This window comes from Chlorocebus sabaeus, chromosome 27, assembly GCF_047675955.1.
Source record: "Chlorocebus sabaeus isolate Y175 chromosome 27, mChlSab1.0.hap1, whole genome shotgun sequence".
Lineage (NCBI taxonomy): Eukaryota > Metazoa > Chordata > Mammalia > Primates > Cercopithecidae > Chlorocebus > Chlorocebus sabaeus.
Genome location: NC_132930.1, coordinates 48,388,179 through 48,402,414, shown reverse-complemented (window position 1 = coordinate 48,402,414; position 14,236 = coordinate 48,388,179). Strand labels below are relative to the sequence as shown.

Below are 14,236 nucleotides of genomic sequence, written 5' to 3'. Positions count from 1 at the left end.
TGCAGGAGCAGGTGCCTCTGGAGCATCAGTGCCCAGCCCCCTTCTGCGAGCCAGGGTTGTCTGTGAGTCCCTCGGCCATCACAGTCCTGTTGGGTGGCCTCTCCGAGCCCGACCAGTACCACGCCTGGTGGAGGCCTTCCTCCGCCTTGTGTGGGGAACCCCACAGGAAGCCTGGGCCTGTGACCCCTGAGGGCCTCGGTGCCCATCTGCACAGTGGGTGCTGTCAGCCTGGGAGGCTGCTCAGTGGGGCTGGTGACATATGTGTCCCCTCACGGCCACAGGGCCTCAAGCAGACAACGCCTGGCTGGCTTGGGAAGGGCAGTTCTGTCTAGGAGAGCCCCACCCTGCATTTCTGAGGCCTGAGGCCAGGTCATCTTTGGATCAACGAAAAAGAAAAGCCCTTTGCCGAGCATCATGCTCGGCCCAGCCCTGCCGCACATACCTCCCCACCAGCAGGCGGGTCCAGCAGGGCACAGTTGGCCTAGTGGGGCACGGTCCAGCCCGCAAGCAAGGAAGTAGCTTGTGGATGGCACCAACCGCGAACCGCTGGCCTTGGCCACCTTCCAGCCTAGGAGGTCCATGTGTGCCCTAGCAGTGGCCTCTGGGCCCAGCCCCGGCTCCCCATCTCTGGGCGGCAGGGGCCTGTGGGGGTGTGGGGCGGTGGGGACGAGCTCTGTGTCGCCTTCACCCCACGGGGACCAGCGTGCCCACCCTCCCCAGCCTGTTGCTCAGGGAACCCTGCCCGCCGAGCGTCCTCTCAGGCTTGCTGGTGCCAGGGTACGGCGGTAGGCAAGCCCCCCTGGCCCCGCTGTCAGGACGAGACCAGGAGCCCCTCCTGGGGGCCTCAGGCAAGACGGGCTGTGGTCAGTGCCAGCTGTTTCCTGAAGTGCTTGAGTTTTGTTTGCAGAATGGCAGGACCCTGAGTTGATGAGAGACGTGGAGGCAGCCACAGGGCAGGATCTTGGCTCGTCCAGGTACAGCGGGAAAGGCAGGGGGAAGAAGAGGAGGTACCCCAGCCTCACCAACCTGAAGGCTCAGGCCGACACTGCCCGCGCTCGCATCGGGAGAAAAGTCTTCGCTAAGTAAGAGTGGCTGCTAGGTCACCTCCCACCGCGTGTCCCCAATGTGAGGGTGTTCGAGGGGGGCCATCTTAGCTCCAAGATATTCCAGGGACCTGGGGCCTCCAGGGGCTCCCCTGCGTTGAGTTCCCCTGAGGGACCACCCAGCCTTCCCCCTGGGAGGGGCAGTGCCAGCCAGCAGGGGCAGCTGGCAGGGTCTGGTCAGGAACGTCCCTGAGCATTCCCCAGGGTAAGAGGGGCTCGACCGCCGGGCACCGTCATCCTTGCTTCCTGGGGGAGCCGTGCCAGGACACAGGCCTCGGCTGGTACAGAGTGAGCCCCCTCGTCTCTCCCTTGCCTGGCTGTGCCCCCAGGTCAGTGCCTGCGTATTTCTGCAGCGGTGACTTCAGGGAGGGTGGTGACTGCAAAGGCGGGCGCAACAGGGGTCCACGCATCAGCCCCAGCAGAGCCCAGTCCCAGCGTGGCTGCTCTGAGCACTGGCTCTGGGAGGCTGGCCTGGTGTCTCTGCAGCCCAGCGTGGGCCTGTGTGACTGGTGAGGCCTCGGCAGGGCCAGAGTGCGAAGCCCACCAGCCCGACATCCCTGCGTGTGGCCTGTCCGCTGGGGCACCAGCCACTCGCATGGCCTTGTGTTTCTGTCTTCACATTGCCTTGTTCTCGCCCAAGAAAATCCAGAATGCTTGCTTAGAAGCCACCTGAGGCTGCTGACTCCCTGCCACATCTGTGCCAAGTCCCTGCTGGTGCAGGTTTATCTGGTAGCGCCAGTGAGGTGGCCCCACCCATCGCCATCCCAGAGACCCTCCCTTGGACACCCCTGGAAGGTGCTGAGTGCGCCGGGCAGAGGCGGCCCCTCCTGGCCAGCGTGACCTTGCACCGGCCTGAGTGGGCTCGGGCGGGAGGCGCCTTCGCAGTGCTCAGACCACGCATCCCCTGGGCTTGTGGGCGGCGCATCCACAGCCTTTCCTGGGCGGGGCAGGGGTGCTGGTGGGGGCTGCGGAGAGGCTGCCTGGGGCCCCTGGTGCAGAGCTGGACCCATCACATCAGCCAACCACACAAGGCGCCTCGGCCCCTGGTAGCTCACGATGAGGCTGTTTTCCTGTGGACCAGCCAGGGGCAGAGGCCAGCCTGGGTGCTGATGCCCAGGAGCAGGACGGCCAGTGGCCCCGTGCTAGGCCTCCTCCCTGTGTCTCATGGGGACAGTGAAGCCCATGGCAGGAGCTGGCTCTTCACAGCAGCTATGGGGCCCAGAGCCCTCCCCACAGAAAGGACCTGGGGTGACCACAGGCGAAACCCTGCCTTGAGGGGCCCCCATAGCAGTGCCTGGCAGCCCCACAGGGCCGCAGCTGAGCGGCGGTTTCACCGCCTTGTGGCCTCAGGCCCTGCTGGCTCCACACCCTTGTGCGTCGCGGCAACTGAGCTGGTCAGCACAGCACACCTCATCCCGCTCCTAGAGTGCCTGCCCCGCCCACGCCCTCCCTGCTGCGGCCCTCCACATTTCCGTCCCTGGCTGTGGAGCTGTGTGTGCAGCCGTGGGCAGAGCCGTCCTGATGCCTCCTGGCCGCATCTCCTGCAAGGCCACTCCCTAGGAGGCCAAGAGGGAAGCTGTGCCCTCATCCTGGAGTGTGGGAGGCCACAGGAGAAGTGCCAAGGTGGGGCTAGGGCCACCTTCACCGTGCAGAACCACCCGCCACAGACCCCAGCTCTGGGACCTGGGTGGCCCTTTCCAAGCCTGCCTCTGTCTTGGGACAGGGCCAAGGGTCCCGTCGCCCATCTTTCTTTCTGAAGGTGGCACCCACAGGCAGTTAGCATCCAAGGGCAGCAGCTGCCCCAGGACCAGTGCATAACCCTGGTGATGCCACCACTGGGAGCCCAGGCCCATGGCGGAAGCCTCCCAGGTCACATCTTGCCTTGTTTCCCCACAGAGCAGCTGTGCGGAGGGTCGTGACAGCCATGAACCAGATGGACCAGAAGAAGCACGAGAAGTTTTCAAACCAGTTTAACTATGCACTGAACTAGAGAGCTGGGCCCAGTGCACTGGCCATTAGCACCTTCTCCCTCTGCCAGTGTCTCAGGACAGCAGAGTGAGCGTGGGTCTGGGCAGTAACCATGCTTTGGCTATTACTGTGTTTGATGTAAAGAAATGGCACATTGAAATGCCCTGAAGGTCTGGCTGTGCTGCTGCGACAGGGTTCGTCGTCATCTGGTGACGGGTCTGTCCTCGTAGAAGAGGCCCTCGGGCCTGGAGATGTGAACCAGGCAGCAGCCCTGTTCCAGAGGGCATCTGCGAGTCCTCGTGAGGCCAGTGCATGTCGTGGTGCGGGGTTCAGCACTGACAGAGCGTGCGTGCAGCTCAACTTTCAGAGCTTGCATTCCCCAGCTGGGAGGCAACCGCTCAGAGGAACTCTGGGAAACCCACTTTTATGCAAATGTTGTTTTTAACACAAACACAAAGGCCAGTGAACCGTTCACTCATCTGCTTTCTGTTTCTGGCTTTTCATATGACATGTGGCCTCTTGTGCCTGGCTTCTTGCACTTGGCATTCTGTTTTCAGGGTTCATCCATGGAGTTCCCCTCCGACGTATAAAACAAAGGAGGTGAAAACCTGTCCATGCGGAAGCTCGTGCACACATGTCCACAGCAGTGTTGAGGGTACTGAACATCTCCTGTGCTCACGGGCCGTTTGTGTGTCTTCTTTGGAGAGGAGTCTGTTCAAATCTCTTGCCTATTTTTAATTGAATATTTGTCTTGAGTTGTAACAGTTTTTTTCTCTCTCTTTTAGAGATGGGCTTTTGCTCTTACCCAGGCTGAGTGCAGTGGCACGATCATAGCTCACTGCAGCCTCAAAACTCCTGGGCTCAAGCCTCCTCCCACGTCAGCCTCCCAGGTAGCTGGGACTACAGGCACACGCCACAGCGCGTGGCTAATTTTTTAAATTTTTTGTAGAGACGAGCTCTCACTGTGTTGCCCATGGTGGTCTCGAACTCCTAGCCTCAGGCAATCCTCCTGCTTCGGTCTCCCAAAGTGTTGGGATTACAGGCATGAGCCACCACTCCTAGCCAGGAGTTTATATGTATATTGTGAATACTAGATCCTCATGTGATTTGCAAAAACTTTCTTTTTTTTTCTTTTTTCTTTTTCTTTTTTTTTTTTTTTGAGACAGAGTCTAGCTCTGTCGCCAGGCTGGAGTGCAGTGACCCAATCTTGACTCACTGCAAGCTCCACCTCCCGGGTTCACGCCATTCTCCTGCCTCGGCCTCCCGAGTGGCTGGGACTACAGGCACGCACCACCACACCCAGCTAATTTTTGTATTTTTAGTAGACACGGGTTTCACTGTGTTGATCAGGCTGGTCTTGATCTCCTGACCTCGTGATCTGCCCACCTCGGCCTCCAAAGTGCTGGGATTACAGGTGTGAGCCGCCATGCCGGCCGATTTGCAAAAACTCTTCCATACTGTCCTTTCACTTTCTGGATAGTGTCCTCTGAAGCACAAAAGTAAATTTTGATGAAGTCCAGCAATTTATCTGGGTTTTCCTTTTGTTACTTATGCTTTTGCTGTCACATCTCAGAAGCCATCGCCTCATCCAAGATCACAGAGATTTACACCTGGTTTCTGATAAGCATTTTATAATTTCAGCTCTTACGTGTGGATCTTTGATCTGTTGTGAGTTAAGTTTTGTGTGTGGTATAAGAGCCTGCATTCTTTTGCCTGTGGATATCCAGTTGTCTCTGTGCCATTTGTTGAAAACATTATTTTTCCCCATTGAATTATCTTGGCACCCTTATTTATAATCAATTGACCAAAAATGTACAGGTTTATTTCTGGGCACTTGACTCTATTCCATTGACCTGAACCTTATGCCAGTACCACAGTGCCTTGATCAATGTTGCTTTGTTGTGATAAGTTTTACTTTGCTCTATTTCAAGGCTGTTTTGACTATTCTGCATTCCTTGCGTTTCCAAATGAATTTTAGGATCTGCTCATCAGTTTCTTCAAAACAAAAAAGCAGCTGAGATTTTGATAGGAATTACGTTAAATCTAGAGATTGCTTTGGGATGTATTACCATCTTAATATTAAATCTTCTGAGTCATGAGCTTCTGATTATCTTTCCATTTATTTGGGTCTTTTTAAATTTATTTCAACAGTATTTTGTAGTTTTCAGTATATAAGTCTTTCACTTATTTTGTTAAATTTACTCATATTTTATTCTTTTTTATTTATAACCAAAGGATTATAAATGCAATTATAAATTATTAAAAGATTATAAATTGCATTTATAAAAGCAATGATAAATGTAATTGTTTTCTGAATTTCATTTTAGGGCTGATCATTGCTAATATGTGGAAGTACAATTGACTTTTGTGTATTGATCTTGTATCCTGCATTCCTTGCTGAACTTGTTTATTCGTTCTAATTAGTTGTGTGTTCCTTAAGATTTTCCATACACAAAATCATGTCATCTGCAAACAGCTGTCTTTCTGATCTGGGTTTCTTTTATTTCTCTTACCTAATTGCTCTGGTTAGTACCTCCAGGACAATGTTGAATAGATGTGGTGAGAACAGACATCCTTGTCTGACTCTTGACCTTAGCAGGAAGCTTTCAGTCTCTCACCATTGAGCGTGATGTTAACCGTGCTGTTTTGTGTAGATGCTGTCTACCAGGTTGAAGAAGTTACCTTCTCCTCCTAGTTTGTTGAGTGTTTTTGTCATAAAGTGTTGAATTTTGTCAGATGCGTTTTCTCCGTGTGTTGAGATGATAGTATAATTCTTGTCCTCTACTCTAGTGATACAGCATATTACATTGTTTCTCATATGTTGAACCGACCTTGCATTCATGGGGTAAATTCTACTTGTTCATGGTATATAATCCTTTTTTTATGCTGCTGGATTTAGTTTGCTAGGATTTTGCATCTGTATTCATGAGGGATATTGGTCTGTAGTCTTTTTGTGATGTCTTTGTCTGACTTCAGTCACGTCACTACTGACCTCATAGATTGAGGTGGGAAGTGTTCCCTCCACTCCTATTTTTTGGAAGAGTTTGTGAAAGATTGTTATTAATTATTTAAACGTTTGGTAGAATTTACCAGTGAAGGCTGGACTTGTCTTTGTGGGATTTTTTTTCCCTAATTCAGTATTTCACTTATTATAGATCTGTTTAGTTCCAGTAGTTTGCATCTTTCCAGGAGTTTGTCCCTTTCTAGGTTCTTTGTTGCAATCTGTTTATATGCAATTGTTCATAGCATTAAAAAAAGTGTTTTTAACTGACAAGGTCTCACTCTGTTGCCCAGGCTGGAGTGCAGTGGTGCAATCATAGCTCACTCCAACCTCAGACTCATGGGCCCAAGTAATCCTCCCACCTCAGCCTCCCCAGTAGGAAGGACCACAGGCATGTACCACCACATCCAGCTAATTTTCTGACTTTGTTTGGTTTGGTTTTGTTTGGGACAGAGTCTGGCTCTGTCACCCAGGCTGGAGTGCAGTAGCACAATCATGGCTCACTACAGCTTCGACCTCCCAGACTCAAGCAATCTTCCTATCTCAGCTTCCTGAGTAGCTAAGACTTCAGGGGCATGGCACTATGACTGACTAATTTTTTAAAAGCTTATTTTTGGTAGAGATTGGGTCTCACTATGTTGCCCAGGCTGGTCTCAAACTCCTGGCCTCAAAAAATTTTCCCGTCTTAGCCTAGCACAGTGCTGGGATTACAGGCATGAGCCACTGCACCCAGCCCTAATTTTCTTTAAAATTTTTTTGTAGAAACAAGATCTCGCTGTGTTGCCCAGGCTGATCTTTGTCAAACTCCTGGCCTCAAGTGACCCTCCCACCTTGACCTCCCAAAGTGCTGGGATTGTGGATGTTAGCCAGTGCTCCCAGCCTATTCATAGTGTTTTCTGGTTTTAGTAATTTGATTCTTCTCTCTTTTACTCCCCTTAGTCAGTCTAGCTAAAGATTTATCAATTTTGTTGATCTATTTAAGAAACGACTTCTGGTTTTGTTTATTATTCCCTATGATTTTCCATTCTTTATTTTGTTAATTTCCACTGTAACCTTTATTATTTCCTTTGGGTTGCTTTGGGTTTCATTTTCTTTTTCTTGTTTCTTAAGATGGAAAATTAGCTTATTGATTTGAAATCTTTCTTTTTAATATAGACGTTTGTAGCTGTAAATTTTTATCTCAGCACTGATTTACTTCATCCCTTAAGTTTTGGTATATTGTGTTTTGCCTTTTTTAAATCTCAAAGTATATTCTGATTTCTCTGGTGATTTCTTCTTTTACCTCTTGGTTATTTAAGAGTTTGTTGTTTAATTTCCACATATATGTGAATTTCTCAAGTTTCCTTCTGTTATTGACTTCTTTTCCTTTTTTGTTTTTGAGAAACAGGATCTCACTTTGTCTCCCAGGCTGGAGTGTGGTGCCGTGATCACAGCTCACTGCATCCTCGACCTCCCACCTCAGCCTCCCAAGTAGCTGAGACTACAGGCATGAGCCACCAAACACAGCTAAATTTTTAAAAATTTTACTGTAGAGACAGGGTCCGACTGTGTTGCCCAGGCTGTGTTGGAACTCCTGGGCTCAAATGATCCTGCCACTTTAGCCTCCCAAAGTGCTGGGGTTACAAGCGTGGGCTACCGTGCCTGACCTGTTACTGATTTCTTATTTCACTCCATTATGGCTGAAGAACATAACTATGATTTCCTGTCTTTATTGAGAGTTATTTTATTGGCGTACCATATTTTCTGTCCCCGAGTGTTGAAGAATTTCTATCTGGTTCTTGTTGGGTGGAGTGTTGTATAGATGCCTGTTGGGTCTGATTGGTTTGTAGTGTTGTATGGAAGCGTGTTGGGTCTGATTGGTTTGTAGTGTTGTATGGAAGCCTGTTGGGTCTGATTGGTTTGTAGTGTTGTATGGAAGCGTGTTGGGTGTGATTGGTTTGTAGTGTTGTATGGATGCCTGTTGGGTCTGATTGGTTTGTAGTGTTGTATGGATGCCTGTTGGGTCTGATTGGTTTGTAGTGTTGTATGGATACCCATTGGGTCTGATTGGTTTGTAGTGTTGTATAGATGCCTGTTGGGTGTGATTGGTTTGTAGTGTTGTATGGATGCCTGTTGGTTCTGATTGGTTTGTAGTGTTGTATAGGTGCCTGTTGGGTCTGATTGATTTTTAGAGTTGCATAGATGCCTGTTGGGTCTGATTGGTTTGTAGTGTTGCATAGATGCCTGTTAGGTCTGATTGGGTCTGATTGGTTTGTAGTGTTGTATGGATGCCTGTTGGGTCTGATTGGTTTGTAGAGTTTTATGGAAACCTGTTGGGTCTGATTGGTTTGTAGAGTTGTGTAGATGCCTGTTGGGTGTGATTGGTTTGTAGACTTGTATGGCTCCACGTTGGGTGTGATTGGTTTGTAGTGTTGTATAGATGCCTGTTGGGTCTGATTGGTTTGTAGAGTTGTTTGGATGCCTGTTGAGTGTGATTGGTTTGTAGTGTTATATAGATGCCTGTTGGGTCTGATTGGTTTGTAGAGTTGTCTGGAGGCCTATTGGGTGTGATTGGTTTGTGGTATTGTATAGGTGCCTGTTAGGTCTGATTGGGTCTGATTGGTTTGTAATGTTGTATGGATGCCTGTTGGGTCTGATTGGTTTGTAGTGTTGTATAGATGCCTGTTAGGTCTAATTGGGTCTGATTGGTTTGTAGTGTTGTATGGAAGCCTGTTGGGTCTGATTGGTTTTTAGAGTTGTATGGATGCCTGTTGGGTCTGATTGGTTTGTAGTGTTGTATAGATGCCTATTAGGTCTGATTGGGTCTGATTGGTCTGTAGTGTTGTATGGAAGCCTGTTGGGTCTGATTGGTTTGTAGTGTTGTATAGGTGCCTGTTAGGTCTGATTGGGTCTGATTGGTTTGTAATGTTGTATGTAAGCCTGTTGGGTGTGATTGGTTTGTGGTATTGTATAGGTGCCTGTTGGGTCTGATTGGTTTGTAGAGTTGTGTGGAGGCCTGTTGGGTGTGATTGGTTTGTGGTATTGTATAGGTGCCTGTTGGGTCTGATTGGTCTGTAGTGTTGTATGGAAGCCTGTTGGGTCTGATTGGTTTGTAGTGTTGTACAGATGCCTGTTAGGTCTAATTGGGTCTGATTGGTTTGTAGTGTTGTATGGAAGCCTGTTGTATCTGATTGGTTTGTAGAGTTGTAGAGAAGCCTGTTAGGTCTGATTGGTTTGGTTTGTAGTCTGATTATTTACATCTTCTCTTCCCTTATTCATCTTCTGCCTAGTTATATTGATATTGAATGTGGGGTATTGAATCCTTCAGTTTTGTCAGCTTTTGTTTCATAAATTTTGAAACTCTGTTAAGTGCATCTGTGTTTCTATTTCTTTCTGATGAGCAGACCCTTTTATCATTATGACATGTCCTTCTTTGTCTCTAGTGAAAAAAAAAATGTTGTCTTTAAGTCCCTTTTGTCTGATGTTAGTATAGCCACTCAGCTCTTTTTTGATTATTGTTTGCATATTATCTTTTTTCATCCTTTTACTTTCGTTGTATCTCTGAATCTAAAGTGTGTTTCTTGTAGACATTATATAGTGGGATCGTGTTTCTCGTCTGTCCTGCTCGTCTCTGCTGTGAATCAAAAGTGTGTTTCTTGTAGACAGCATATAGTGGGATCATGTTTTTTATCTGTCCTGCTGGTCTCTGCTGTTTGAGAGGGATGTTTAATCCATTTACATTCAGTGTGATTACTGATAAGGTTGGATTTGTATCTGCCATTTCTAAATTTGTTTTCTATATTGTCTTTTTTATCTTTCTTCCTTTATTTCTCCATTACTTTTTTGTGTTAAATGGACATTTAATTCTCTGTAACATTGTAATTTCCTTGTCTGTTTTACTGGGTTTTTTAGAAGTAATTTTCTTAGTGGCTGCTCTGAGTATTACAGTAACAATGTAAAACCAATCAAGTGTTCAGATGAACTATTAATAATGTGCAAAACCCTTTGCTTCGAGTAGCTTTGTTTCCTCTCAGCCTCTTGGTGCTCTATTTGTCCTATAAATGCTACCTTTTAGATTGTAAGTCCATCAGCAGTCTTGTAATTATTGCTTTCTGCAGTTGTCTTTTAAATCATGTCGAAGAAGAAAAGATGTACGAACAGAAATGAGTCTCTGCTATCTCTGTTGCTGGCTTTGCGGTTGTCTTTTTTGGTGCTGTTTGTGTGGATTTGAGTGTGGTGTCTTGGACTTCAGCCTCAAGTATTTCTTGTAGGACAGATCTTCTAGCAATGAATTCTCTTTGTTTTCGTTTATCTGGGAATGTTGTAATTTCTCCTTCTCTTGGGAAGAATCATTGTGCTGGATATGGCCCTCTTTTTCTTTCAGCCCCCTATAGATGTCCCTCCACTGCCTCTGGCCCCCGTGGTTTCCGTGGCGGGAGCACTGCACCACGTCTCAGTCTCTTTTTAGCTTCTGACTGTTTGACTGTGGTGTATCTAATTGTGGATCTTTCAGTGTGTCCTACCTGAAGTTCTTTGAGCTTCTTGGATATAGAGGTTAATATTTTTCAGCAAATTTGGGAAATTTTTGGTTGTCATTACTTGAAATATTTTGTGTCCCTGCTCTCTGTCCCCTCGTTGGACTCTAGTTGCGTGTGTTTCTGTGGAGCTGGGCACAGCCTCGGAGGCCTCCTTGACTTTCCTTTATTCTGGAATTTTTTCTTCTTCTTGGAAAGAATCATCTCAATTGACCTATCTTCAAGGTCACAGATGCTTTTGCCAAACAAAACCTGATGTCAAGCTGCTATAGTGAATTTTTCATTTCAGTTATTGTACTTTTCTACTCCAAACTTCCATTTGGCTCTCTTTTATAATTTCTTTATCTTTACTCATATTCTTTATTTAGTGAAATAGGCTCATACTTTAATTCTGTAGACACAGTTTCCTTTAGTTATATGAACATATTTATAGAAGCTGATTTAAAGCACTTGTCTAGGCTAGACGTGGTGCTGCACACCTGTAATCCCAGCTACTTGGGAGGCAGAGGCAGGAGAATCACTTGAACCCGGGAGGCAGAGGTTGCAGTGAGCCGAGATCAAGCCATTGCACTCCAGCCTGGGCCACAGAGCAAGACTCTGTCTCAAAACTAAGATGGATGGATGGATGGATGGATGGATGGATGGATGGATGGATGGATGGATGGATAGATAGATAGATAGATAGATAGATAGATAGATAGATAGAGATAAGATAGATAGGACTTATCTAGTAAGTCCATCAACATCAGGGCCTATTCAGGGAAAGTTCCTATTGATGGCCTTTTTTCTCATGTCTGAACTAAGGAAATAACGTACTCTTTCTTTGTGGTCTCACGTATATCTATTGTTTTTGAAGACTGGATGCTTTAATTACGTGCTGAGCAATTCTGGAAATCAGATGTGCTCTCCACGAGTTTATTTTTGTTTTGTTGCTGTTACCATTTGTTTAGTGTGTGTTCTGGACTAATTTGAAGCGTCCACCTCGTCAGCTTCATGTTCAGCCAGTGACTGGACCAAGGACCCCTTTAAGTGCTTTGCACCAATAACTCACGGTTCTGCCGACACGCAGTTGATGCGTGGTGTGTGTGCCTTCAGCGCTCCAGCAGGCAGCTGCCAACTGTGCCTTTGCCTTCACTTCTTACTTGCACACAGCCACAAAGCCAGCCGGAGGTGAGGGCTGAACGACTCAGGTTCCTTTTGGGCATGCACACGGCTCTGTGCCTGTGTGGGCACGGCCTTCCACGCCTCCAGGAGTGTGGCAGAGCTTCTCAGCGGCCACCATGGGCATCTCGTTCCTCAGATCCTCCTTTCATGAGTTATGTAGTTGAATTATCAGTCTTTCTTGGCTTCTAAGTTTTGTGTTCTAGTTATAATGCTCTTCCCCACTCAAAGATTATATTTGAAATGTTTTCCATGTTTTCTTCTAGTAGTTTTATGGGTTTCATTTTCATATTGAAATCATTGATCTGCTTCTAGTTTTTGATACAAAATGTGAGCCAGGAAACCCAGTTTTTAAATTTCACATAGCTGTCCAGGTGTCCCTGCACCTCTTATCAATGAGCCCTTGCTTTGTGCCGATTTGGAGTGCCCGCCTGCTCACACACGTGCCGATTTGGAGTGCCCGCCTGCTCACACACGTGCCGATTTGGAGTCCCGCCTGCTCACACAAAGCCCTGGCATGGTGGCTCTGTGGGTTTCCTGTCCTGCCGGCTGAGTCAGACGCTGTTACCATACATTCTACTCATGGTGGCTTTTTAATACATTTTTGTGTCAAAGACCCCTTTTATATTTCTTTCCACCTTGAGATAAAGTGGGAATATTAGGGATGAGATGGAAGAGGAGAGGGTGTTTTTGTAAAATTGAATTCAGGACTGATTTGTTAGCCTGGTGCTTTTTGTATCAGACTTTTAATGAACTTTCATGAATGCTGATTAAAAGACAAACCTGTGACTCTGACCAAGTGAGGGGCCATGTGCGGTGGGGGTGCTGGGCTGGCCCTTCTGGCTGGTGGGGTGAGGGGGTGGGGACTGTGCCCCTGGGAGCAGCTGACTCGGCATTAAGGGGGTGCTGGGGGTGGGCTCATCCTTTTCTCAGATCCCCTCAGCAAACCCCTTCCACCCATACTTGCCACAAAGTGGTTTGGGTCCCCATGAGCCAGGCAGATGGAGGGGGCAGAGGAGCCTGGGGCAGCCTGGCCTGCAGATGCATTTAGAGCCAGAGGACGGGGCTGTGTCCAGTTCCTGCAGGAACCACCGTGGGAGCAGGTTGCCCCCTCCCTAGGGAGGGAAGGGACCAGTGAGGATTCAGGCGGGGAAGAAGGCTGGGCCTGGGCAGCCCAGGAAGGGGTGGGGTTCCTGAGGACCCTGAGAGTGGTCCCACGGCTCAGGAAGAACGTGCAAACTCTCTTCGCCTACCCTGCCTGCCGAAGCGACCCCCAGCAGTTCCTGGGGCCTCCCAGGAGCTCCCTGCAACACCCCTGCCCCCAGTCCTGCACACCTGGGGTTGACTGAGCCTGGGAAGCCGAGAAGCAGCACAGAAGCCAGTGGTCAGCAGCTTGCCTGTCCCTCCCCTGTGTCTCTGCACTGACACAGGCCGGTAGCCCAGGCAACTGGGCTTTAAAAACAGGACCATCCCCAGAGGCTTCAGGCCCAGAGGGGACAGGGCAGGCACTATAGCAGCCTCACATTGCACGCAGGGTCACTGCAGCTGTGGGGGCCTTGGCAGGTGCACACTGTCAGTCCCAGTGAGGATGGGAAGGGAGCTCCATCAGTCCGGCATCCACAAGGAAGGGCAGAGGCGGTGGAGGCTGCGGAGAGGCCCCAGGCTGCCCAGGGTGCACAGCTAAACAGACGGTGACCCTGGGTGGTAGGGACAGAGGAGCTGGGATCTGGAAACAGTGTTGCAGACAGAGCATGGCCGGCAGACACAGGCACAGCTGCCTCGGTGATGGGATCTGCTGGGCGTGGCTCTTGAGAAGGGCAGAAACAGCAAGCAGAGAGATTCTGGAGGCAGGGTGCCCATCACGGCAGGTGGCCTGTGTGTGGTGGGCAGGGCTGGCAGGAGCAGGTCCTCAGTGCCAGGCCAAGGGTTCAGGGTTTCCTCCCAGGGATGCGGGGGCTACTGGTGGGGCTCACAGTGGGAGGGAGCCCATGCCAGCTGGTCCAGCATGCTGCTGCCCTCATCCAAGGCAGACTGGCTGAGGTCAGCACAGAGAGCAGCAGAGGGTGGGTGTGAGGAGTGACCAAGGAGCACTGGTGGGCATGGGTCACAGCCCCAGTGCTGGGGTGGACGGGCCACCATGGGAAGTGGTGTCAGGGTTAGCTACACAGAACCAGAAACTCCAAGTAGGAGTGGCTCATAGACATAAGGGTTTGTGTCCTGTTGATCCAGAGCCCAAGGGTAGGTGCCCCCAAGCACCTATGAGGGGGCTCAGTTCCACCAGGACGTTGTCTTTTTCCAGTTCTTGGGTCAGTATCAGAGCACATGGCCTCCAGCCCCAAGGCTACCTCATGGCCCAAGGTGGCTGCTGGGGCTCCAGCCATCACCAGGTCTGCAGAAGGGAGGAGAAGGGCTTTGCCTCCCCTCTGAGCTGATTCCCATAAGGAGCCTTCTCGGCCCCCCACCCCCACACACTACTCATGTCAACTTGG

At 49.2% G+C, this 14,236-nt stretch overlaps 1 protein-coding gene across 4 annotated transcripts in view; it reads left to right on the top strand.

Annotated features, from left to right (window-relative positions):
- UVSSA (UV stimulated scaffold protein A) overlaps positions 1–12,542 on the top strand; it is a 50,175-nt gene extending 37,633 nt beyond the window's left edge. For all 4 annotated transcript variants that reach the window (XM_008018159.3, XM_008018162.3, XM_008018161.3 and 1 more), the window contains 2 exons: positions 908–1,082; positions 3,000–12,542. In XM_008018159.3, the coding sequence (XP_008016350.3) occupies positions 908–1,082; positions 3,000–3,093 (269 nt within the window). In that variant the 3' untranslated portion in view covers positions 3,094–12,542. The remainder of the gene's footprint in view (positions 1–907; positions 1,083–2,999) is intronic.
- The last annotated feature ends 1,694 nt before the right edge of the window (positions 12,543–14,236 follow it).